At 37.9% G+C, this 26676-nt stretch overlaps 1 protein-coding gene across 1 annotated transcript; it reads right to left on the bottom strand.

The window, feature by feature from the left end:
* Positions 1-4811: 4811 nt before the first annotated feature.
* LOC115476829 (protocadherin Fat 2-like) lies at positions 4812-26190 on the bottom strand. The gene is given in 7 exon segments (XM_030213403.1): positions 4812-5012; positions 7942-8824; positions 8826-10086; positions 10089-10351; positions 15265-17649; positions 21119-21246; positions 23809-26190. Coding segments are annotated over 7 exon segments (7503 nt in total).
* Between the last annotated feature and the right edge of the window lie 486 nt (positions 26191-26676).

The following is a 26676-nucleotide window of genomic DNA, read 5'->3' as shown; positions in this document are numbered from 1 at the left end:
AAGTGCGGACACTGTAGCGTATGTAATCTGTCTTGAGACTGCTGTTTTTACCCATCCAATCACGAGTAAAACCTACGTTTTGAAGCACACGTCTGACTGTAACACTGCCTCGGTTATTTACATCATTTTGTGCCCATGTTCTCTTTTATATGTGGGAAAAAACATTAGAGCCATTAAGACGCGCATCATAGAACACAGAAGTTGTATCACACAAACAAGACGAACACACATTCAAAGAATGGAAACAGATGCAAAGAAACTACAAATACAAAATCAGACAAACCAAAAGAACGCACTACAGAACTATAATAGGACCAAATTACAAGGACACGCATAAACTCTTTTCACTTGTAAACAATCTCCTAGACACCACACTGGTCACCTCAAATAGTACAGAAACTCCATCGGTAACTAACCTAGCGAACTATTTCAAGGAAAAAATCATAAAGCTCCGACGCATGATACCAATCACTACCACTGAGTATGCAAGCATCCTTGAATGCTTAGACCCGAAACCTGGGGAATATCCAGCAGACAGATCATGGACCAACTTTGACTTGATTTCAGTGGACGAACTCACACACTGGCTCGGAAAATATGCCAAATCTCAATGCAAACTTGACATCTGCCCGATTAGCCTATTAAAAGCTGCCCCCAAACAATTCAAAAAAGACCTCACGAACCAAGTAAATTACAGACTCCTAAATGGTCTCTTCCCTATGGACAAAGGAAATATCCTTCTCACACCACTGCCAAAAGATGCCAAGAAAACACAATGGACCTAACAAACTACCAACCAGTTGCTTCTATCACGCTCATAACAAAACTGATGGAGGGTATAGTGACGAAACAACTCACGGAATACCTAACCAAACACTCAATTCTACATGAGTCTCAATCAGGATTTAGATCAAATCATAGTACTTAAACTGTACTTGTGTCTGCAATGAATTCATTCAAAAAAACAATTGCAACCAGTAAAAACATACTTGTACTACAATTTGACATGTCTAGTGCTTTCAACATGATAGACCATGGAATATTACTACACCTGTTAGAATATTTTGGAATCGGAGGCCCAGTTCTCAACTGGATCAAAGGCTTCCTCACCACCAGATCCTACCAACGAACAATGACAGATCACCGCCCTGGACACCGGAATGTGGAGTTCCTTAAGGATCCCCCCTCTCACCAACTATTTTCAACCTGATGATGATACCACTAGCCAAACTACTAGCCAATCAGAACCTTAACCCCTAAACGAAATAATCAACGAGATCAATCAGAGCCTCCAAATCATGCACTCTTGGGCGGACTCATTCAAGTTAAAACTGAACGCGGAAAAAACTCGATGTCTGGTTCTCACTTCCCAATACAACACAAACAACTACCCTACCATAACCACACCTTACTGCACACTCCCCATCTCAGAAAATCTGAAAATTCTGGGAGTCACTATTGATCGAAACCTCACACTTGATACCCATGTGAAGAACACAACAAAAAAAATGTTCTACTCGATGTGGAAACTCAAAAGAATAAAACCTTTTTCCCAAGATACGTCTTCCGCACCCTAGTACAGTCACTAGTGATAAGTCACCTGGACTATTGCAACGCTCTGTTCGTAGGATGCAAATAACAGACCATTAAAAAACTCCAAACAGCCCAGAACACCGCAGCCTGTCTCATTTTTGGAAAAACCAAATACGAAAACGCAAAGCACCTAAGAGAGAAACTACACTGGCTCCCGCTCAAGGAACGAATTGAGTTCAAGATCTGCACGACCGTAGACAAAATCATTCACGCAGAGGCCCCACTCTACATGCTGAACCTAATAGACTTACCACCCAGAAATGCCAGAAGATCAGCTCGCAAGTTCCTCAATTTGAACTTCCCCAGCTGTAAAGGAATTAAATACAAACAGGCATACGCTACTACCTTTACATACAAAAGCACACAGTTATGGAACGCATTACCCATGACCCTGAAAACCACGGACAACTTAACCAGCTTTCGCAAATCTTTGAAGACATATCTCTTCAACAAGGCCTACAAAAATAATCCTTGATGAAACAAATTACTCCGTATACCACCCAAACGATTTAAAACACCTCTAACACGACCTTACCTAATACCTTCTAACTAATTCCTCTCCAGTTTATTACCGACTGTATCTAAGATTATGTAATGACTATACCATATTAACACCCTGTAAGCCACATTGAGCCTGCAAAAAGGTGGGATAATGTGGGGTACAAATGCAATAAATAAATAAATAAATAAATAAATAAATATCAATAGGAGGCCTCCAAAACCCACTGTATCCACATGTAGGTGCCCCCTTCACCCCTAAGAGCTATGGTAGTGTTGTACATTTGTGGGTAGTGGGTTTTGGGGGAGAGGGTTGGGGGCTCAGCACCCGTGGTAAGGGAGCTATGCATGTGGGAGCTGTTTCTGAAGTCCACTGCACTGACCTCTAGGGTGCCCAGTTGGTGTCCTGGCATGTCAGGGGGGCCAGTGTACTGCAAATCCTGGCCCCTCCCACGACCAAATGGCTCGGATTAGGACGTTTTTGAGCTGGCCGGTTTTAGTTTCCATTATCGCTAAAAAAAAACGCCCAGCTCAGAAACGAACAAATCCATGGCACTTGGTCTGTACAAACCGTATTTTCGAAACAAAACAAAGACGTCCATTTTTTTCGAAAATACGGTCTGTCCCTCCTCTTCACGTACCCATTTTCGGACATAGACGCCCATGGAAATAGGCGTTCGCGTTCGATTATGCCCCTCTAAGTGTTCATTCATTATATGTACTGTAACTTTAATTATATGTCGTTACTATACATTGTTTAGTAACACTGAATGTTCATTTGCACACAAAAATATGTTTTAATTTAATGTATTTTATTCTAACTGTATGTTTAAATATGTTTCTAGGTATATTTTTATATGTTCATATATAATCTTTTATTTATATATAGATTTATACATGTTTCATCTTCCATCATTTTTTTCATCAACAATTTTATTTGCTTGGTTTCTCTGTGTAAAAAGTCTTTTTCTTAGGTAATTCGTTAGGAGATTATAACAACCAAAACATTTATTTCATTTTGAAGACTATGTTCACGTTCAGATCCATAAACATTTGTGCTGGATTTTTAATCATATGGTTTCACCGCTCACTCACTCACTCACTCACATATTCTATTTTAAACATCATCCATGTTGTTATTGGACCTTTCTTTCACACAACTCCACATCACTGATTAAAAATGATTTAAAATATTTGATGTGGTATTGCACAATTATCTTCCAGTCACGTCATGCGTATATTAACACAAATAATCGCTCATTCATTCATCGTTCATTTTTAGCTTCACGCCACATAAATATTTTATGTTGGATTGTAGTGTCATCCTCCAGTTCACGTCATGAGTACATTAACACAATCGCCCATTCATTCACAGTTCTTTTTAGTTACACGTCAAACATGCAAATAAGCAATACATCATAGACTCCAACGTACCATTTTATTTCGTTTTATATTTTGTTTGCTTTTATTGTTCCCCTCCCCTTTTTTAGGTTTCCACAGATTTTTAGAATATATTTTTCTATATACTTTTTTGTTTTATTCACGATTCGTTACAGTTTAAGTGTTTTCTATGCACGTCATTCATCTGTCACATCCCTCGTCTTTTCATTCATTTTTTGTTTTAAAAGACATTCACTGTCCATCAGCTGTTTTCAACATCATTCACTAGATTGCTTATCTCACGATTCAGCTGTAATTCTACACCAACAGTCTTTCTAAAGGTAAGATGTTTTCTTGGTTTAAACAATCACAGCTTCATTTATTCTACCTCTAGTCACTTTCAGCGATTGATTTGTTCACATTATACACTCTGATTTCAGCTGCAACATTGTGTGAATCATGCTGTATTCCTTTTTCCCAGCACATTGCTGTATCTCTAGACAATGGTCCTCTATTTCCTTTAAATCACCACCTCTTTCTAGTATGTTTAGCATTTTTGTCTGCCTGCACACGGGATCGTCGGGATTGTCTCATTCTGCTCTTATTCCTGTTATTCTTTTTATATTGTTTTTATGCTCTTCATTTTTATTTTTATTTCTATTTCTTTTTGCATCGGTTTATTTTTTTTGTATGCTCTTGCTCCCATTTATTTATTTATTTTTCCCTCATTGTGTCCTTCACATCGAGGATTTTTGATTTGCCCTTCTCAGATATCTCATACATTTCAGCACACCTATTAGCAATTATGCTTTGTTTTTCATTTCTTAGTGTTCTATTTTATTATATATTTTAGCACACCTATCAGCAATTTGTTTTTTATTTTTTCAGACCATCATTACCTATCGCCGCTATTCTTGGATTCTCATTTGTTGAAACAAGTATACAGGTCAGCACTAGTCTTTTTTAGATCTTTCTCGGTCTAATCACACATAAACCTTTTTTTTCTATAACATGATCAATCAGGTTATATTTTTTGATAGTTTTAATATGAAATTTGTTCAACGCATCATTACCCTGTCCTTTCACATATTGCCTTATGTTTCTGATACCTTTTAAACATATTCAGCAGTTTGAATGTTTTATTGTAAATCTATCAATATCTTTGTTGTACATATATTTTTATTATAAAACATTTAATACATACATTTACACTGTATATCTTTGTTCAATTTTATATGTCTATAAGTTACATGTTTTTGTTTTAGTTTTTGTTTGATGCAGGCCTTCTAGACGAAACATAGCGTTGTGTTGAGTCATTTTGATTTTCAATAAATACTGCTTCACTTCAGTACTACTGTGGTCCTGTCTTTGGAAATCCTGGTTTTTATTCCCACTTTCCTCTTTGTTTGAGTTTCTCCATGGGATCTCTTGAGTTCTCCATGTACGTGGATTCTCTTTGGACTTTGCCCCATTCTGACAATATCGCTGTTTGAGCAATTGCATCCAAATCTTACTCCTTGGAAGTCAATGCAGAATTCCTTCTAGATGTAACAGAGTCCACAGGGGTGGAGTAACCTGGACATGAGCATTACTGCCTCCATCCTTTTCAACCCAAGCATGTTGGAAAGGTTGGGGAGGAATGGACAGTGATTGGTTGGGGCTGAGCCAGTAGCAGTTAGAAGATTTTGACAGCATTCTTTTGATTTTGCAGTGGTGGGGAGGGAAGATTTTTGGCCCCTCCCAAGGTATGGATTAGTGGGTTGGTTGAGTATTGTTGCAGTTGGGCATGGGGAAGGTATGTCTTGCTATATTCTAGCCAAATTACTACAATTTATATTTTACCATGAATATACATCTTCTTTTGCATTAGCATTTAGGAATGATTTGAGTGTTTTGATAAAGTATTACGGAGGCATTTGATCCAAATGGCCCTTTGTATCACCGCAAGGGTTTTCAGAAGGCCTAAAGTCATATTTGATATATGTATGACTAGGATGGCACCATCTAGCCAAATAGTCAAAGAAGCTTGTTATTATGTATGGCTGGATGGGCAATTAACTGTGTTTGACATGTTATAATTTGATAATCTTGTAATCTTATATAATAATTCTCACCACCAACATTCTAATGTGTCTGCCTGTGTCTGTGGCGCCTTCAGAGTTGCTGAGCTAGGCTCCATAGCCAGGCTGACGTCACTCACAGCTGATTCCCAGGCAGGGGGAGGAGTAGGGAAACACGCGGATCAAGTGGCAGGGAGTGGCACATCAAACAACAACCCTCCTCTCCCCCTGCCCCCTGCCCCCCTGCAGCCAACCATGTCCAGCGACACTACTTTCCCCCGCCCCCCCCTCCAGCCACCCATGTCCAACGACCCTGCTCTCCCACCTGCTCCTCCTTCATCCACCCAGGTTGTGTAAACAATTCTTCGCGACAGGCAGGAAAGATCCCCGGAAAGATCCTGCCTGCCCGATGCTGACACTGGTGCTGGTGCTAACGCTCCCCCGCTGCCAGATCACTGTTCAAAATGGCCGTCAATACTTACAAGGGCAGCCTCCAAGACTTCAGCAGAAGTCTCGCGAGTCCACCATTGGATTTCTATGTGGAAATCAAGGCATATTCTATAAAGTACGTTTTAATTTATGCATATTTTATAAAATATGCTGAGTGAACTGCACATGACTAAATTAAGTCACTATTACACCAACTAAAGCCTGGTGTAAATCCCCAATGTGTAAATTAGGCACAGAATGGGTGTATTTTATAGCAATGCACTTAGATTTTAGAAATGCCCATGACCTGCCCATTCTACTCCCATAACCACAACTACTTTTTAACTATGTGACTTAGAATGTACCATGTTACAGAATACGCTTAGCGAGTTCTGTGTGTAAATCTTAATTAATACAAATTAGTGCTTGTTAGCATCCAATTAACAGCACTGATTAACTAGTTAACCAATTAAGTTACAATCATTGTTATAGAATACACTTAATTTTCCATGTGGAAACTAAGGCACCATACAAACCATCCCGGGGGTAACCCATCTAATCCATCCATTGTTTTTTTGGGATCTATTTGACCTAAGGAGGTTCTGCTTGATTTGACCCATTGACCCATGTCCCATTCACTCATTGATTACTCTGGCTTGCCACAGCATTTGGGGATTCTCCTTTCAAGAACAAATTTTTCCCATTTACATTAAAGTAAAATTCAAACACTTTGATGTTAGAAAATATTCAGAATTCACTTTTATCATCCTCATTTCTGTGGTCCTGATCTAGAATCTTTTAACATTTGTAAGCATACATTGAATACTTCTAACATTATTTTGCCATTTTGTGGAGAAAACTCCCCAAAATAGAGCCTATTTTCATAACATATATACAGCAAATCTATGAAACACCAAAATTTTATTGGATTAGAGAATTTTCCATCCATGGTGAATGTTGTATATATTTTTGGAAGCCAATATTTTTTTATGAGTGATTGTATATATTTTATGCAAAAGAAAGCACTATTAACAATTCCTTCGATTATTTCATTGCATGGGTTTGAAAGTATAATATGGAGGGGCATAATCGAATGTCGCCGGCCAAATAGATCGCCAGCAATCTATGTTGGTGGCGGCGCTACAGCTGGCCGGAACCGTATTATCGAAAAAGATGGCCGATAATACGGTTTAGCCAGGCCAAATGCCTTGGAAAAGCACCATGGGAGTAGAGCCCAGTACCCTACACCCACCACAATGCATTGCTAATGTGACTCTGCAGGGCACCTAACAGAAAAGGTGTCACACTCACCCGAGAGCCACATCGCAACCAGGGAAAGGCTGTCGGAGGATACAACACATTCTGCTGTCATGGAGGTGGGTACGGCATTTGAGGCTGGCATACAGGCTGGCAAAAAAGGTTTTTAGTTTTATTTTTTTAGTATGGAAGGGGGTTGGTGACCACTGGGGGAGTATGGGGAGGTCATCCCCCATTCCCTCCAGTGGTCATCTGGTCAGTTGGGGCACCTTTTTGAGGCTTGGTCGTGAAAATAAAAAGACCAAGTAAACCCAGTGAAATACTGCTTAACGCTGCTTTTTTTTTTCATTATCAGCGAAAGCCGGCCATCTGGTAGCCACGCCCATGCCCGCCCATGTCCCGCCTTTGCTAATCTACCGACACGAACTTTTGCCGGTGAAGCGAAGGGAAAGCGGCGATGCTGTCAAAAATGCCGCTTTCGATTATACCGATTTCGCCGCTTTTAAGAAATCGCCGGCCATCTCCCGATTTGTGTTGAAAGATGGCCGGCGATCACTTTCAATTATAAGCTGGATAATCATGCATTTTTTTTCAGTTAACACGATTTATTCTTCATTTTGCAATGCAGATTGTACATATCCAAAGTTGACTGAAAGAGATACATGCACAAAAAAAGTTTGGTAATACTTTTAAATTGAAAGGTAACTTTAAAAGCATGTCTTACCTTACTGCAGATGGAGACTAACAAGTTTCCTCTGTCCAGTACTTGACTTATTTCCATAGAAGTAGGTTTGATTTCTACTTCATTTCCAGAAGAGTTTGGAGAGTGCCTATTAAAAACCATGCAGTCACTTTTACACATCTCTGCACTAAGTCTCACCTTACAAAGCTGGTTTTGAGAGTAGCACCAGCTTCCACCGGTGCCTGGACATGGAGGGTGAGTAAACTCGGTGAAACTGCTCCTAGCTCTGCTTATTCTCAGTATAGTGTAGATTATCACAGTTATCAGAAACAAAAAGGAGATAAAAGCGATGGAAATAACTAAATAAAGGTTTAGATCAGAAATATTGTTCTTATTGTTGGAATCTTGTATAAAATCGGGTAACTCCTTGTCTTTATTTTCTTTTAATATGATGTTAACAGTCAATGTACAAGACAGTGCTGGCTTCCCATGATCCTTTACGAGAATAACCAGTGTTTGATGCTTTTCTTCAATCTCTCTAAAGGAGCGAACTGTCCTGACCTCCCCTGTATACAGCCCCACGTGGAACAGAGAACTCTTATTTTGAAGTAAATGATAAGAAAGCCACGCGTTGTATCCACTATCCATATCTACCGCTCTTATTTTTGACACGAAATAACCAGCTGGTGCAGAAAGAGGGATTGACTCTGTATAGACAAACTCTTTTTTAGAAGAAGAAGGTAGGACGACGGGAGGATTGTCATTTGCATCTACTATAAATATATCAACAGATGCATTGTTTTTCAGCGATTGAATCCCGCCATCCTCTGCCAGAACTTGAAACTGAAAATGGTTTCTCTCTTCAAAATCAAAAGATTTTAAAGCATAGACTTCACCAGTCTTAGGTTTTATGGAAAACAAAGTTATCGTGAGTTTCACTCCCCAAAGTAGAATATTTTATAGACCCATTTTCGTTTAAATCAGAATCAACAGCAGAAATTGCATATATGGAAGTTCCAGGTATATTGTTCTCGGTCACATATATTATGTAATGTGGTTGAGTAAATTGAGGTTTGTTATCGTTCACATCCGATACTTTCACTGTGATGACTGTAGTAGTGGACAGTGAAGGAGAACCTTGGTCAACAGCCGTGATGGAGATGTTGTACTCTTCCACAGTTTCGCGATCCAATGGTTCTTTCAACCTCAAAGAGTAGTAATTGCTGAACTTTTGAAGAGTAAATGGAAGGATCTGGGGTATACTAGACGATATTTTGCCATTCACTCCAGAATCTTTATCTGATATTGCAATTAAAGCTATTACAGTTCCTGACTTAGTGTCCTCTGGAACAGGACTGGTCAAGGACTTTATGGTAACTTCAGGAGCATTGTCATTGACATCAATGATTTCTACTAGGACCTTACAATGAGCTTCTACTCCAAATGGTCCCTTGTCAATAACTGAAACCTGAAATTCATACAGATTAATGTCTTCAAAATCTAGGATTTCCTGGGTGATAATTTCTCCGCTCATAAAGTCGAGTCCAAATTTTTTCTGTATGTTAGGAGGAACTATACTACCAAAGTAATACCTTATTTCACCATTTTGCCCCTCGTCCAAATCAGTTGCATTAAGTTTTATTACCAAACTTCCTTTAGGTGCATTTTCCAATATTTTAGCCCTATAGACAGACTGATCAAACACAGGAGCATTGTCGTTTGCATCCAATACATTTATCAAAATGTTAAGGTCACTTGACTTCCTTGGGTTTCCGCCATCAAACGCTATTAATTGGAGCTGATGTAAGCACTGCAGCTCCCGGTCTAAAGCCTTATTCAACACCAGTTCTGCAGATTTACTGCCATCACTGCTTACTTGAACCTCTAGTTCAAAATATTCATTTGCAGTGAGTTGGTAGGTTTGCAAGGAATTGATACCCACGTCGGGATCTTTTGCCTTCTCCAGTAAAAAGCGAGTCCCGATCGAAGCCATTTCAGATACATTAAAAAGCATGTCTTTCACTGGAAAGACTGGAGAATGGTCGTTCACATCTAAAATCTCAACTTCTGTATTATGTATTTCTAAGGGATTATCAATTATAGCTTCTACATTCAAAGAGCATTTCAAAGTCTGCGCACAAAGCTCCTCTCTATCGATTTTCTCATTGACAAATAAATAGCCATTTCCATATTTACCGCAAAGTACTCTTTCCTGGGCCCGGAGACAATTCTCAGTCCTCGAGATTTTAGTTTGCTGCTATCCATTCCCAAATCTTTGGCAATGTTCCCAATAAAAGAGCCCCGATCCAGTTCTTCTAGTATTGTATAGCGGATTTGTCCATTAATAGTATCCGATAACGAAAAGAAATAAAAGCAACAGACGAATTTCTGTTTCCAGGCTTCCAAGCGGTTTGAAATCGCCATTGGGATTTCCAACAATTTTCTATATCTTCTACAATAGGAAATATATATATACCCTTTCCTTAAACTCACCGATATGCTAAATCTTTTCAGTACTACTGTATATTGTACCAGGAACAGGAAAAAAATAATTACAGCGATCTGATTTCTAAGTGAAAAATGCCAACGTTTCTTTGTCCTTTGTAGTGGGATGGGCTCTGGCATCAGGTACTATATTCTCTCTTGGATGGATAGACAGCGACACCGTGTGGAATTCTATTTTACTATCATTATTAACTGATTTTCATGACGTTACAGATTACATACGTTTTAACAGAATTATCAATACAAAATTAAATAATTTCCCACGGATATGAAACATAATAATGCTTACATCGTTATAAAAATATCTTTCTCTTAGTACAGGACAAAAGCATCAGTGGTCAAACACTAGATATATTAGGAAATCTATTTAGGACGACCACGATGAATGAGTAGGTGACCACATTTAGTAACATTCTGACAGCTAAGAAAGAAATGAAACATTATTTTAAAAAATTAATCTAAAACTTGCAAAGTTCTTTCACTTAGGGATGGATAGAGAAGACTGAAGCATGATCATGGTTACTATCAACTTAAATACATAATGTCAATAATAGGATCCTTATAAAACCCAGTGCTTCAAATGGAGTACTGTGGGAGGATGTGGGTCCCGAAGTTGGGATAATTGTCAGGGGAACGCATTGAGAATTGAACAAAAACTATACAGAATGTTGTTCCTTCTACATGTTTTTATTTATATTCTGTTATCCTTCATTTTCTTTGTCAGTATCTCCTTGAGGGGTAATTTTACTAAGCTGTGGTAAAAGGGAGTGTGCATTAGCATCAGTGTGGTAAGGGCTCACACGCTACCCAGTGGTAACCATGCAGTGAACTGCTAAGCCCCTTGTTTACTAAGCCACCGGCAATGCTGACACAGCCCGTTCAAAGTGAATGGCCTGTGTCTGAAGTAGCACAACACAGCTGCTAGCATGGCTTAATGAACCCAGGGGTAAGTGGGTGTTTTATTAACATGCATTCAGTTGCTGTAATGATGAATTTTCACCTACAGCAAGTTCAAAATTAAAGCCGCATCAAATTGGGGCATTTCTACAGCAGGTTGTGTGTTAATATTTAAATTACCACATACTACCTGCTCTGAGTTAACACAGGAGCACTTACTGCCTGCTATTTAGTAGGCAGGAGTATTTACCACCTCCTTCACATGTAAACCAGTTAGCACATAGTAAGTAGAGGAAGATGGCTAATACTTTCCTGTCCACTCTCTGCCCATGCCACACCCCCAAATGAAAATTTTTGAAAAATTCAGTAAGGCACAGCTTCACATGCAAGAACAAGCACACTATCACAAGGCCCCTTAACTCGGTCACTGGGTAGCCTGTTTCTGTGCATTAAGCCCACCTTAAGGACTTAACACCATGTAATGAAAAGTCCCCTATGACTGTCATGTTAATTTTCACATTTACTCTAGGCATCTTTTCCCCAAAAATGTCTGGACTAGAATACCCATTGCAATCTCTTGTCTGTCAAAATTTACCGTTCTGAAGTAAGACTTCGTTTCATGTCTTTACTCTTTATTTTCTATCTGTTCATGATAAAACTAGTCATAATGCATTCATAATTACCCAGATGATTACCAACATGTTCCTTCATACTCAGTAAAAGAGAGTTAAAATGACTCCTTTCTCATTGTTTTTTCAATCATTTGGCACAGACTGATATTCTTTAGGTTGCTTAAGACTCGTCTGCTTTTTCCTGAATTTGGGTTATCATATGGTCCTGTCTATGTCCTTCCTACAAACTCCAGGTACTGCAAGAATTTATTAGAAGGTGACTGCCAATGATGATTCTCCTTCCTTTTCCTAAGATGGTGTTATCCTATCAAATCAAAACATCTGCTTGATATGCACTCAATCTTTTGTCATCTTTGAGAAGTGCAAACAGAAAGACAAACACAAAGATTTGTGACTCTCCATCATGTCAATCTCTAGCAGTTCACCTTGAATGTTTCTGGTGCTGCTCAATTCTATTATAATTCTTCATGTGCTGCTTTTACTTGAAACACCTTCACATTCCTTTTGTCTTTGAATCTAAGAACATTTCCATCCTATCTAAGACCTCCTTGAAGTTAACTATATATATGTAATTCATATGACTTTTCTTTTTATTGAACTAAATTGATCTTTAAAAGATCACTGGCATGCATTCATTCTGGTGGTCATTTCTCCTAACATATTACCAATTCTTTGCCCCATTCTGACAATATCTGTGTTTGAGCAACAGCATCCAAATCTTACTCCTTGAAAGTCAATGCAGAATTCCTTCTGGATGTAACAATAGAGCCCCAGAGTCAACAATCTGGGCATGAGCATTACTGCCCCCATCCTTTTCAACTATTATGTTGGAAATGTTGGGGCAGATCCAATAGCAGAGGATTTTGGCAGCATCCTTTTGATGTTCCGGTGGTGGGGAGGGATGATATTTGGCCCCTCCTAAGGTATGGATTAGTAGATTGGTTGAGTGTTGTCGCAGCTGGACATGGTGAAGGTGTGTCTTACTATATTCTAGCCAAATTACTACAATTTATATTTTACCATAAATATACACCTTCTTTTGCATTAACGCTTAAGAAGAGTGTTGTGATAAAGTATGTATGGAGGCATTTGATCCAAATGGCCTTTTGCATCACCACAAGGTTTTACAGAAGGCCTAAAGTCATATTTGATATATGTATGCTAGGACAGCTCCATCTAGTCAAATAGTCAAAGAAGTTTGTTATATTATGTTTGGCTGGATGGGCAATTAACCATGTTTGACCTATTATAATTGGATAATCTTGTAATGAATAATTAAGTTGCAGCCCTATTGTTGTTTCCATGAACATTTTGTCGTTGTCTCTGGTAAAGAGTTAAGTGACTCCGCATCCATTTATGTGTGTGTATAGTGCATTTTGTCTTTGTGACATTTGTGGTTGAAAAGAGGGAGGAGACTGTGAAATTGCCCCATGTTGTGTTTTCAGATTGTTTTATCCTTTCTTACAGACTGCTTGAAGCCTGCAGCCAACAAACATAAAATCACCTATATCTACATCTCACTCATCCAAAACATTATAAACTCAATGAGAATTTCAAACCTCATACAAATGAATATTTATTTTCTCTACCAAATAGATTGTAAATGCTAAAGAATGCTGCTAATCCATGTTGAGTTATCTCACACTATGTACAGTGATTACCTCAAGTACTACCGATGGTCTCTTTGAAGTATCACTGGTATTAATCCCATTGGTATTACTATTACTCATAACACTCAGATATGAAAAGTTTAACAAATTGATTATATTATATCCTCTTGTTTCTTTTATAAAATTTTGTTTTAATCTTCAAAAAAATCAATTTGAATTTAATCATTGCCTAATAGAGAATCTGAAAAGTTTCTTAAATAGATGATTCTTCTAGTTGAATCACAAAAAAAAATCAATTCCTATATCAATCTGCTGATCCATTTATGGTCTTTAAAGGTAGAGAATTTTTTTTATTGTCAGAGGAAGCAATGGGTCATCCAAGCTAACCCATGACCCATTTGATTCACATGGCAAGTGACCTATGTTCCATTGTTTATGTGGCCCATTATCTATCACCTGCTTAAAATATGTTGAATATAATTAATAAGAATTAATTCTTTATTTTTTTAAAGCAGTATGCTATGCCCAAGAATTCTACTACCTTGCTAACCATGAGAATGCATTCCCCCTCAAAATGAGCACTGTAATAGAAACTTCTGAAGTAATATTTGAAGCTGAACATAATTAGGTAACCCCTAGTTAAATAGATGGGTCAAGTTTTGAATGTATAGACACATAGGGCTAGATCCTATATATTATGCCTCTATTTCTGTATGGAAATCAAAGCGTATTCTAAAAAGTACATTTTAATTTAGGAATATGTCATAAAATATGCTGAGTGAACACCACATGACTAAATTAAGTCACAATTACGCCAACTAAAGCCTGGTGTAAATCCCCAATGTGTAAATTAGGCACAGAGTGGGTGCATTCTATAGCAATGCGCATAGATTTTAGAAATGCCCATGACCTGCCCATTCTACTCCCATAACCACACCCACTTTTAACTATGCAACTTAGAATTTACCATGATAGAGAATACATTTCATTTTCCATGCGGTAAGTAAGGCACCATATACAAAACCCAGGGCTAGCCCATCTAACCCATCCATTATTTTTTGAGATCTATTTCACCAAAGGAGGTTCTACTTCATTTAACCCATTGATCCATGACCCATTCACTCATTGCTTACTCTGACTTACCACAGAGTTTGAGGATTCTCCTTTCAAGAACTGATTTTCCCCATTTACAATAAAGTAAAATTCAAACACATTGATTTTCGAAAATATTCAGAATTCACTCTTATCATCCTCATTTCTCTGGTCCTGATCTAGAATCTTTTAACATTTGTAAGCACACATAGAAAAGATTTAACATTATTCTGCCATTGTGTGGAGAAAACTCCCCAAAATTAAGCTTATTTTCATAACATATATATATAGCGAATCTATGAAACACCAAACTTCTATTGGATTAGAGAATTTTCCATCCATGATGAACGAGGTTGTATATATTTTTGGACCAATATTTGTTATGCAACGAAACCACTTAACTATTCCTTCGATTATTTCATTGCATGGATTTAAAAGTGTGACGTAATCATGCATTGGTTATTTTGTTCAGTTAACTTTACAGATTTATTCCTGTTTTAAAAATGCAGATTGTACATATCCAAAGATAAATGAGAGAAACAATGCATGTACTAAAGAATTTGGTGCTGCTTTTAAACTGAAAGGTAACTTTTAAAGCATGCCTTACCTTACTGCAGATGGAGACTAACAAGTTTCCTCTGTCCAGTACTTGATTTATTTCCATAGAAGTAGGTTTGATTTCTACTTCATTTCCAGAAGAGTTTGGAGAGTGCCTATTAAGAACCATGCAGTCACTTTTACACAAATCTGCACTAAGCCTCACCTTACAAAGCTGGTTTTGAGAGTAGCACCAGCTTCCACCGGTGCCTGGACATGGAGGGTGAGTAAACTCGGTGAAACTGCTCCTAGCTCGGCTTATTCTCAGTATAGTGTAGATTATCACCGTTATCAGAAACAAAAAGGAGATAAAAGCGATGGAAATAATTAAATAAAGGTTTAGATCAGAAATATTGCTCCTGTTGTTGGAATCCTGTATGAAATCGGGTAACTCCTTTTCTATATGGTCTTTTAATATGATGTTAACAGTCAATGTACAAGACAGTGCTGGCTTCCCATGATCCTTTACAAGAATAACCAGCTTTTGATGCTTTTCTTCAATCTCTCTAAAGGAGCGAACTGTCCTGACCTCCCCTGTGTACAGCCCCACGTGGAACAGAGAACTCTTATTTTGAAGTAAATTATAAGAAAGCCACGCGTTGTATCCACTATCCATATCTACCGCTCTTATTTTTGACACGAAATAACCAGCTGGTACAGAAAGAGGGATTGACTCTGTATAGACAAACTCTTTTCTAGAAGGAGAAGGTAGGACGACGGGAGGATTGTCATTTGCATCTACTATAAATATATCAACAGATGCATTGTTTTTCAGCGGTTGAACACCGCCATCCTCTGCCAGAACTTGAAACTGAAAATGGTTTCTCTCTTCAAAATCAAAAGATTTCAAAGCATAGACTTCACCAGTCTTAGGGTTTATGGAAACAAAGTTATCGTGAGTTTCACTCCCCAAAGTAGAATATTTTATAGACCCATTTTCGTTTAAATCAGAATCTACAGCAGAAATTGCATATATGGAACTTCCAGGTATATTGTTCTCGGTCACATATATTATGTAATGTGGTTGAGTAAATTGAGGTTTGTTATCGTTCACATCCGACACTTTCACTGTGATGATTGTAGTAGTGGACAGTGAAGGAGAACCTTGGTCAACAGCCGTGATGGAGATGTTGTACTCTTCCACAGTTTCACGGTCCAATGGTTCTTTCAACCTCAAAGAGTAGTAATTGCTGAACTTTTGAAGAGTAAATGGAAAGATTTGTGGTATGCTAGACGATATTTTGCCATTCACTCCAGAATCTTTATCTAATATTGCAATTAAAGCTACAATAGTTCCTGGCTTAGTGTCCTCTGGAACAGGACTGGTCAGTGACGTTATGGTAACTTCAGGAGCATTGTCGTTGACATCAATGATTTCTACTAGGACCTTACAATGAGCTTCTACTCCAAATGGTCCCTTGTCAATGGCTGACACCTGAATTTCATACAAATTAATGTCTTCAAAATCTAGGATTTCCTGAGTGATAATTTCTCCGCTCACAGAGTTTATTCCAAATTTTTTCTGTATTTTAAGAGGAACCATACTACCAAAGTAATACCTTATTTGACCATTTTGTCCTTCATCTAAATCAGTTGCATTAAGTTTTATTACCAAACTTCCTTTAGGTGCATTTTCCAATATTTTAGCCCTATAGACAGACTGATCAAACACAGGAGCATTGTCGTTTGCATCCAATACATTTATCAAAATGTTAAGGTCACTTGACTTCCTTGGGTTTCCGCCATCAAACGCTATTAATTGGAGCTGATGTAAGCACTGCACCTCCCGGTCTAAAGCCTTATTCAACACCAGTTCTGCAGATTTACTGCCATCACTGTTTACTTGCACCTCTAGTTCAAAATATTCATTTGCAGTGAGTTGGTAGGTTTGCAAGGAATTGGAACCCACATCGGGATCTTGTGCCTTCTCCAGTGGAAAGCGAGTCCTAAGAAAAGCCATTTCAGATACATTAAAAAGCATGTCTTTCACTGGAAAGGCAGGAGAATGGTCGTTCACATCTAAAATCTCCACTTCTATGCTATGTATTTCTAAGGGATTATCAATTATAGCTTCTACATTCAATGAGCATTTCAAATTCTGCGCACAAAGCTCCTCTCTATCGATTCTCTCATCAACAAATAAATAGCCATTTTCCATATTTACCGCAAAGTACTCTTTCCTGGGCCCGAAGACAATTCTCAGTCCTCGAGATTTTAGTTTGCTGCTATCCATTCCCAAATCTTTGGCAATGTTCCCAATAAAAGATCCCCGATCCAGTTCTTCTAGTATTGTATAGCGGATTTGTCCATTAATGGTATCCGATAACGAAAAGAAATAAAAGCAGCAGACGAATTTCTGTTTCCAGGCTTCCAAGCGGTGTGAAATCGCCATTGGGATTTCCAACAATTTTCTATATCTTCAGCAATAGCAAATATATAGATATAGATATATATCCTTTCCTTAATGTTGACTATATGCTAAATCTTTTCAGTACATGGCACCACGAACAGGGGAAAACAAATTACCGCGATCTGATTTCTAAGAGAAAAATGCCAACGTTTCTTTGTCCTTAGTTGTGGGATGGGCTCTGGCATCAGGTACTGTATTCTCTCGTGGATGGATAGACAGCGACACCGTGTGGAATTATGTTTTACTATCATTATTAACTGTTTTTCATGATGTTACAGATTACACACTTTTTACAGAATTATCAATACAAAATTAAGCAAATTTCCCCATGGATGTGAAGCATAATAATTCTTACATCGTTATAAAAATATCTGTCTCTTAGTACAGGAGAAAAGCATCGGTACCATAGTTTATTATAAATTTCAAACACTAGATATATTAGGAAACATAGGGTGTCCACAATGAGTGAGTAGCTGACCACATTTACTAATATTCTGACAGCTAAAAAAGAAAGGACAAATTCCTGGAGGAAAAGTATAGAGTCTGCTATTCAGATAGATATGGGGAAGCAACTGCTTGCCCCAGGATTGGTAGCATGGAATGTTGCTCCTAATTGGGTTTCTGCCAGTTACTTGTGACCTGGCTTGGCCACTGTTTGGAAAACAAGATACTGGGCTAGATGGACCATTGGTCTGACCCAGTATGGCTACTCTTATGTTCTTATATAAATGTAACATTATAAAAGAAATTAAAAATCTAAAAATAGCAAATTTGTTCCACATAAGGATGAATAGAGAAGAGTAAAACCATGATCTTGGCTACCATCAAATAAAGTGCATAATGGCAATAATAAGATCCTTATGAAATCCAGTGCTTCAAAGGGGTAGAGTGAGAGGGTGTGAGCCCCAAAGCTGTGATAATTGTCAAGGAGAATGCATTGAGGATTGAACAAAAGCTAGACAGAATGTAGTTCCTTCTAGTTGTGTTTATTTATATTTTCATAGAAAGACATAGCAGAATTGATAGAAAGACATAGTAGATATAGCAGAATTGGAAAGGTGCAGCAAAGGGCAACTAAAATGATAGTGGGTATGGGACGACTTCCCTATGAAGAAAGACTAAGGAGGCTAGGGCTTTTCAGCTTGGAGAAGAGACGGCTGAGGGGAGACATGATAGAGGTATATAAAATAATGAGTGGAGTGGAACAGGTGGATGTGAAGCGTCTGTTCACACTTTCCAAAAATACTAGGACTAGGGGGCATGTGATGAAACTACAGTGTAGTAAACTTAAAACAAATCTGAGAAACTTTTTCTTCACCCGATGCATAATTAAACTCTGGAATTCGTTGCCAGAGAACATGGTGAAGGCGTTTAGCTTGACAGAGTTTAAAAAGGGATTAGATGGTTTCCTAAAGGACAAGTCCATAAACCACTACTAAATGGACTTGGGAAAAATCCACAATTCCAGGAATAACATGTATAGAATGTTTGTACGTTTGGGAAGCTTGCCAGGTGCCCTTGGCCTGGATTGGCCGCTGTCGTGGACAGGATGCTGGGCTTGATGGACCCTTGGTCTTTTCCCAGTATGGCATTACTTATGTACTTATGACATGGGTTATCCTTCATTTTCTTAGTCAGTGCCTGGTTTAAATTTTTTCCAGTCCCTAGTGCATGATTACAATTGCTTATACACCTCTGTCATCCACACTTACACCACAAATTTCTTTTTTGAACTATATAAATGTACATGTTTCTCTGTTTCCTTTTTATTAAGTACAAAGGGCAATGCACCCACTGAGAGAAGCATAGTAGCAATAACTATAGTGGGTCTCTTATAATATCCAGTCAGTTTGCTTGCTATAATGCTGCAAGTTAACCTACAACAAACTCAAAGTTGCATCAAAACGTGGGGTTTCCACAATTTTATATTGCAGGTTGTGTGTTAATATTTGGATTACCACATGCTACCTGCTCTGAGTTAACACAGGAGCATTTTACTGCCTGCTATTTAGCAGGCAGGAGTATTTACCACCTCCTTAACATGTAAACCAGTTTGTACATAGTAAGTATATATGAGATACATGACTGACACTTCGCCCATGCCACACCCCCTGAATGAAAAAGTTTGAAAAATTCAGTAATTTGCAGCTTAACATGCAGGGGCAAGCACACTACCACAAAGCCCCTTAACTCGGTCACTGGGTAGCCTGTTTGTATGCATTAAACCCACCCTAAGGACTTAACACCTGTAATAAAAGGGCCCCTATGACTGTCATGTTCATTTTCACATTTAAGCATCTTTTCCCCAAAAATGTCTGGACTAGAATACCTGTTTCAAACTTTTTACCATTGCCATTCTGAAGTAAGATTTCATTTCATGTTCTTTAAGCTTTATCCTCCTTCTTTTAATGATTAATGCATTCACAATTACCCAGATGCTTTCCAACATGTTCCTTCATACACAGTAAAAATGAGTTAACATGACTCTGTTCTCATTGTTTTTTCAATCATTTGGCACAGTCGAGCTAGCTTTGTGGGTGCTGTGGGTACTGTGGGAGCTTGAGCATCCCCAATATTGAGAAAATTCCTTGTACATGTCCAGGGAGGGGTTATTTCCATTGGGCTTAGCACCCCCAATAATTTTGAAAAGTTGGCTTCTTTAGACACAGACTAATACTCTTTAGGATATTTAAGACTAGTCTGCTTTCTGCTGAATTTTGGGTTATCATATGGTCCTGTCCATGTCCTTCCTACAAACTCCAGGTACTGGAAGAATTTAACAGAAGGTGACTGCCAATGATGATTCTCCTGCCTTTTCCTTAGATGGTGTTATCCTATCAAATCAAAATGTCTGCTTGAGTCATCCTTGAGAAGTGGAAACATAATGCAAACACATAGATTTGTATTCTACCATCTTGTCAATCTCTAGCAGTCCACCTTGAATGATTCCAGTGCTGCTCAATTCTGTTATACTTCTTCATGTGCTGTTTTTACTTGAAACACCTTCACATTCCCTTTGTCTTTGAATCTAAGAACGTTTCCATACTTTGGACTGTAGACTGAGCGTCACAAGTCTTGAGATGTTCTTCCAGCCTATGTGCAGTGAGTGGGTGGTGCAGTCAGTAGCGCTTCGTGCCCATCTCTTTTTTATTTTGGTTATCACCACAATAACCTTTGATGCATTTCATCATAACCAGAGATACAGACAGACTTTTCTATATAACACAAGAAGACTCCTGAGGCAGGCCACTAGATTGAAACATGGCCGTGTCAAGTCAAAGTGTAGTGCTGTTTAATAAATCTTCTAGACCACATAGCATCATCGTCTCATTGTGTCACCTTCGCTGCCTCCCAAGTGTGATTTGTTCTGCGAAGTTCTTGTTCTTCTGTATTTTGGTCATTTCTCCTAACATATTGCCAATTCTTGGCCCCATTCTGACAATATATCTGTTTGAGCAACTGCATCCAAATCTTACTCCTTAAAAGACAATGCAGAATTCCTTCTGGATGTAAGACTAGAGCAACATACAGAAGGAACAGCAAACTCCCACAGTACTCGAGCAGAAACAAGAAAAGTGGAAGGATTGTGTTCCAGGAAATCATTCTAAAATGTAAGTCCAAAGCTTCTTAAAATTCTTTATTCCCCAACAATTCTCCAATATGCATACAATCTTGAACCCCTGTATACGTCATGTTTTGTTTTGTTTTGATTTTCTCAGTGCACCTGAGTTTACTAGTTGGTGATAGGAGTACAATTCTCCAATTTGTTTCCATTCAAGCATCTATGGAAGACCTCTGAGGAAGACTTTTCATGCTGAAACATGGCCTGTGTAGGGTCAACAGTGTATATGCTTTTGATGGGTCAATATTGTTTGCATATTGGAGAATTGTTTGAGAATAAAGAATTTTAAGAAGTTTTGGACTTCACCTTTTATACTGATTTACTGGAACACAACCATTTCACTTTTCTTGTTTCTGTAAGAATACAGTTCCAGAGTCAACAGGGGTGGAATAACTGAGCATAAGCATCACTGTCTCCCTTCTCTTCAACCTAGTGTGCTGAAATGTTGGGGAGGAAGGGAGCAGTGATTGGTTGGGGCTGAGTCAATAGTAATTAGAAGATTTTGTGGTGGTGGGGAGGGACATTTTTTAGCCACTCCCACCCTCTGGAATTATGGGTTAGTGGGTTGGTTGAGTGTTGTTGCAGCTGTGTGGTGGTGAAGGTATGCTTTGCTATATTCCAGCCAAATGACTACAATCTATGATCGTTGAGCATGAATATACATTTTCTTTTGCATTAGCGCTGTGATAAATTATAGATGGAGCCTGGACAGAATAATCTGAATTACCCTTTGCATCATCACAAGGGTTTATGGAAGGCCTGAAGTAATATTTGATATGTGAATGACTAATACAGCACCATCTAGTCAAAGAAGTTATAATTGGATAAACTTGTAGTGAATAATAAAGCTGCAGCCCTATTGTTGTTGCCATGAACATTTTATCTTTGAGTCATTTGTGGTTGAAAAGAGGGAGGGAATAGTAAAATTGCCCATGTTGTGTTTTCAGATTGTTTTATCCTTTCTTACAGTCTGCATAAAGCCTGCAGTCAACGAACATTAAATCACCTATATCTACACCTCACTCATACAAAACATTATAAGTATAACTGACAATTTCAAACCTCATATAAATGAATATTTCTTTTCTCTATCAAATAGATTATAAATGTCAAAGAATGTTGCTAATTCAATTAGGGCCCCATTTACTAAAACATGCTAGAAGCACATTAACGTTTTTAGCACGTATGCTGTGTAGTCACTCATAATATTCTTATGGGCATCTATATGGTTAACACATGCTAATTTTTAGCACATGCTAAAATTGCTAGTGCACCTTAGTAAGCAGGGCCCTAAGTCTTCTAAGAAAAGCCATGTTGATCTATCTCACACTGTGATTACTTCAAGTACCACTGATTGTCTCTTTGAAGTATCAAGTCACTTGTATTGATCCCTTTGCTAAATGCATTACTATTGCTCATAATTCTCAGATATGCAAAGTTTAGCAAATTTAGTACCTTATATTCTCTTGTTTCTGTCATAAAGTTTTATTTTAATCTTCAAAAAAATTATTTTGGAGTTTAATCATTGCCTAGTGGAGAATCTGAAAAGTCCCTTTAACGTATGATTCTTTTAGATGAAACACAATAAAATCAACTCCTATATCAATCTGCTGATCCACTGATGGTCTCTAAAGGTTTGACTCTTTTCAAGTAGAAAATTTTTTTTATTGTCACAGAGCATTTTATACTAACTCAGAGGAATCAGTGGGTCATCCAAGCTGATCCATGACCCATTTCACTCATCTGACTTGTGAACCATGGCCCATTGGTTAGGTAATCCACTATCCATCATCTGCCTAATTATTTAATTGTTTAACAAGGACTATGCATTAGCAATAATTCTGCTACTTTACTAACCATGGGAAAGAGCACTGTAATAGAAAACTCTGAAGTAAAATTTGAAGCTGAACTTGAATAGGTAAGCCCTTAGTTAAATATATAGCTCAAGGCTCATCTAACCCATCATTTATTTTTAAGACTTATTTAACCCATTGATCCATGACCAGTTCTCCCATTGCTCACTCTGGCTTGCCATAGAATTTGGGGATTCTCCTTTCAACTACTGATTTTCCCCATTTACAATAGAGTAAAATTGGAATACTTTGGTTTTAGAAAATATTCAGAATTCACTTTTATCTTCCTCATTTCTCTGGTCCTGTTCTAGAGTCTTCTAGCAATTGTAAGCATGCATAGAATCGTTTTAACATTATACTGTCATTGTCTGTGTGGAGCAAACTCCCCAAAGTAGAGCTTATTTTTATAATTTATATACATCAAATGTATGAAACACCAAAATTCTACTGGTATAAATGGTATTGAATTAAAGAATTTTCCATCCAAGGTATTCCTTAGATTATTTTACTACATGAGTATAAAAGTATAATATAATCATGCACTGATTATTTCCAGTTAACTTTACACAATGTATTCTTCCTTTTGTAATAAGGATTCACATATCCTAAGATGAATGAAAGAAACAATGCATGCACAAAAGAATATGGTCCTACTTTTAAACTGAAATGTAACTTTTAAAGCATGGCTTACCTTACTGCAGATGGAGACTAACAGGTTTCCTCTGTCCAGTACTTGATTTATTTCCATAGAAGTAGGTTTGATTTCTACTTCATTTCCAGAAGAGTTAAGAGAGTGCCTATTAAAAACCATGCAGTCACTTTTACACATCTCTGCACTAAGCCTCACCTTACAAAGCTGGTTTTGAGAGTAGCACCAGCTTCCACCGGTGCCTGGACATGGAGGGTGAGTAAACTCAGTGAAACTGCTCCTAGCTCTGCTTATTCTCAGTATAGTGTAGATTATCACAGTTATCAGAAACAAAAAGGAGATAAAAGCGATGGAAATAACTAAATAAAGGTTTAGATCAGAAATATTGTTCCTATTGTTGGAATCTTGTATGAAATCGGGTAACTCTTTTTCTTTATTTTCTTTTAATATGATGTTAACAGTCAATGTACAAGACAGTGCTGGCTTCCCATGATCCTTTACAAAAATAACCAGCTTTTGATGCTTTTCTTCAATTTCTGTAAAAGAGCGAACTGTCCTGACCTCCCCTGTATACAGCCCCACGTGGAACAGAGAACTCTTATTTTGAAGTAAATGATAAGATAGCCACGCGTTGTATCCACTATCCATATCTACCGCTCTTACTTTTGACACGAAATAGCCAGCTGGTGCAGAAAGAGGGATTGACTCTGTATAGACAAACTCTTTTCTAGAAGGAGAAGGTAGGACGACGGGAGGATTGTCATTTGCATCTACTATAAATATATCAACAGATGCATTGTTTTTCAGCGATTGAACCCCGCCATCCTCTGCCAGAACTTGAAACTGAAAATGGCTTCTGTCTTCAAAATCAAAAGATTTCAAAGCATAGACTTCACCAGTCTTAGGGTTTATGGAAACAAAGTTATCGTGAGTTTCACTCCCCAAAGTAGAATATTTTATAGACCCATTTTCGTTTAAATCAGAATCAACAGCAGAAATTGCATATATGGAAGTTCCAGGTATATTGTTCTCGGTCACATATATTATGTAATGTGGTTGAGTAAATTGAGGTTTGTTATCGTTCACATCCGACACTTTCACTGTGATGACTGTAGTAGTGGACAGTGAAGGAGAACCTTGGTCAACAGCCGTGATGGAGATGTTGTACTCTTCCACAGTTTCGCGATCCAAGGGTTCTTTCAACCTCAAAGAGTAGTAATTGCTGAACTTTTGAAGAGTAAATGGAAGGATCTGGGCTATACTAGACGATATTTTGCCATTCACTCCAGAATCTTTATCTGATATTGCAATTAAAGCTATTACAGTCCCTGGCTTAGTATCTTCTGGAACAGGACTGGTCAAGGACTTTATGGTAACTTCAGGAGCATTGTCATTGACATCAATGATTTCTACTAGGACCTTACAATGAGCTTCCACTCCAAGTGGTCCCTTGTCAATGGCTGAAACCTGAATTTCATACAGATTAATGTCTTCAAAATCCAGGATTTCCTGAGTGATAATTTCTCCGCTCACAGAGTCGATTTTAAATTTTTTCTGTATTTTAAGAGAAACCATGCTACCAAAGTAGTACCTTATTTCACCATTTTGTCCTTCATCTAAATCAGTTGCATTAAGTTTTATTACCAAACTTCCTTTAGATGCATTTTCCAATATTTTAGCCCTATAGACAGATTGATCAAACACAGGAGCATTGTCGTTTGCATCCAATACATTTATCAAAATGTTAAGATCACTTGACTTCCTTGGGTTTCCGCCATCAAACGCTATTAATTGGAGCTGATGTAAGCACTGCAGCTCCCGGTCTAAAGCTTTATTCAACACCAGTTCTGCAGATTTACTGCCATCACTGTTTACTTGCACCTCTAGTTCAAAATATTCATTTGCAGTGAGTTGGTAGGTTTGCAAGGAATTGGAACCCACGTCGAGATCTTGTGCTTTCTCCAGTGGAAAGCGAGTCCCAATCAAAGCCAATTCAGATACATTAAAAAGCATGTTATTCACAAGAAAAACTGGAGAATGGTCGTTCACATCTAAAATCTCAACTTCTGTATTATGTATTTCTAAGGGATTGTCTATTATAGCTTCTACATTCAAAGAGCATTTCAAATTCTGCGCACAAAGCTCCTCTCTATCGATTCTCTCATCAACAAATAAATAGCCATTTTCCATATTTACCGCAAAGTACTCTTTCCTGGGCCCGGAGACAATTCTCAGTCCTCGAGATTTTAGTTTGCTGCTCTCCATTCCCAAATCTTTGGCAATGTTCCCAATAAAAGAGCCCCGATCCAGTTCTTCTAGTATTGTATAGCGGATTTGTCCATTAATAGTATCCGATAACGAAAAGAAATAAAAGCAACAGACGAATTTCTGTTTCCAGGCTTCCAAGCGGTGTGAAATCGCCATTGGGATTTCCAACAATTTTCTATATCTTCTACAATAGGAAATATATATATACCCTTTCCTTAAACTCGCCGGTATGCTAAATCTTTTCAGTACTACTGTACATTGTACCAGGAACAGGAAAAAAATAATTGCAGCGATCTGATTTCTAAGTGAAAAATGCCAACGTTTCTTTGTCCTTTGTAGTGGGATGGGCTCTGGCATCAGGTACTATATTCTCTCGTGGATGGATAGACAGCGACACCGTGTGGAATTGTTCTTTACTATCATTATTAACTGATTTTCATGACGTTACAGATTACATACGTTTTAACAGAATTATCAATATAAAATTAAATACATTTCCCCAGGGATGTGAAACATAATAATGCTTACATCGTTATAAAAATATATTTCTCTTAGTACAGGACAAAAAGCATCAGTGTCGTAGTTTAATACAAATTCAAACACTAGATATATTAGGAAATATATTTAGGACGACCACGATGA

Source organism: Microcaecilia unicolor, chromosome 8 (assembly GCF_901765095.1).
Source record: "Microcaecilia unicolor chromosome 8, aMicUni1.1, whole genome shotgun sequence".
Classification (NCBI taxonomy): Eukaryota; Metazoa; Chordata; class Amphibia; order Gymnophiona; family Siphonopidae; genus Microcaecilia; species Microcaecilia unicolor.
The sequence above is the reverse complement of the archived record's forward strand: the minus strand, read 5'-3'. Positions and strand labels throughout refer to the sequence as shown.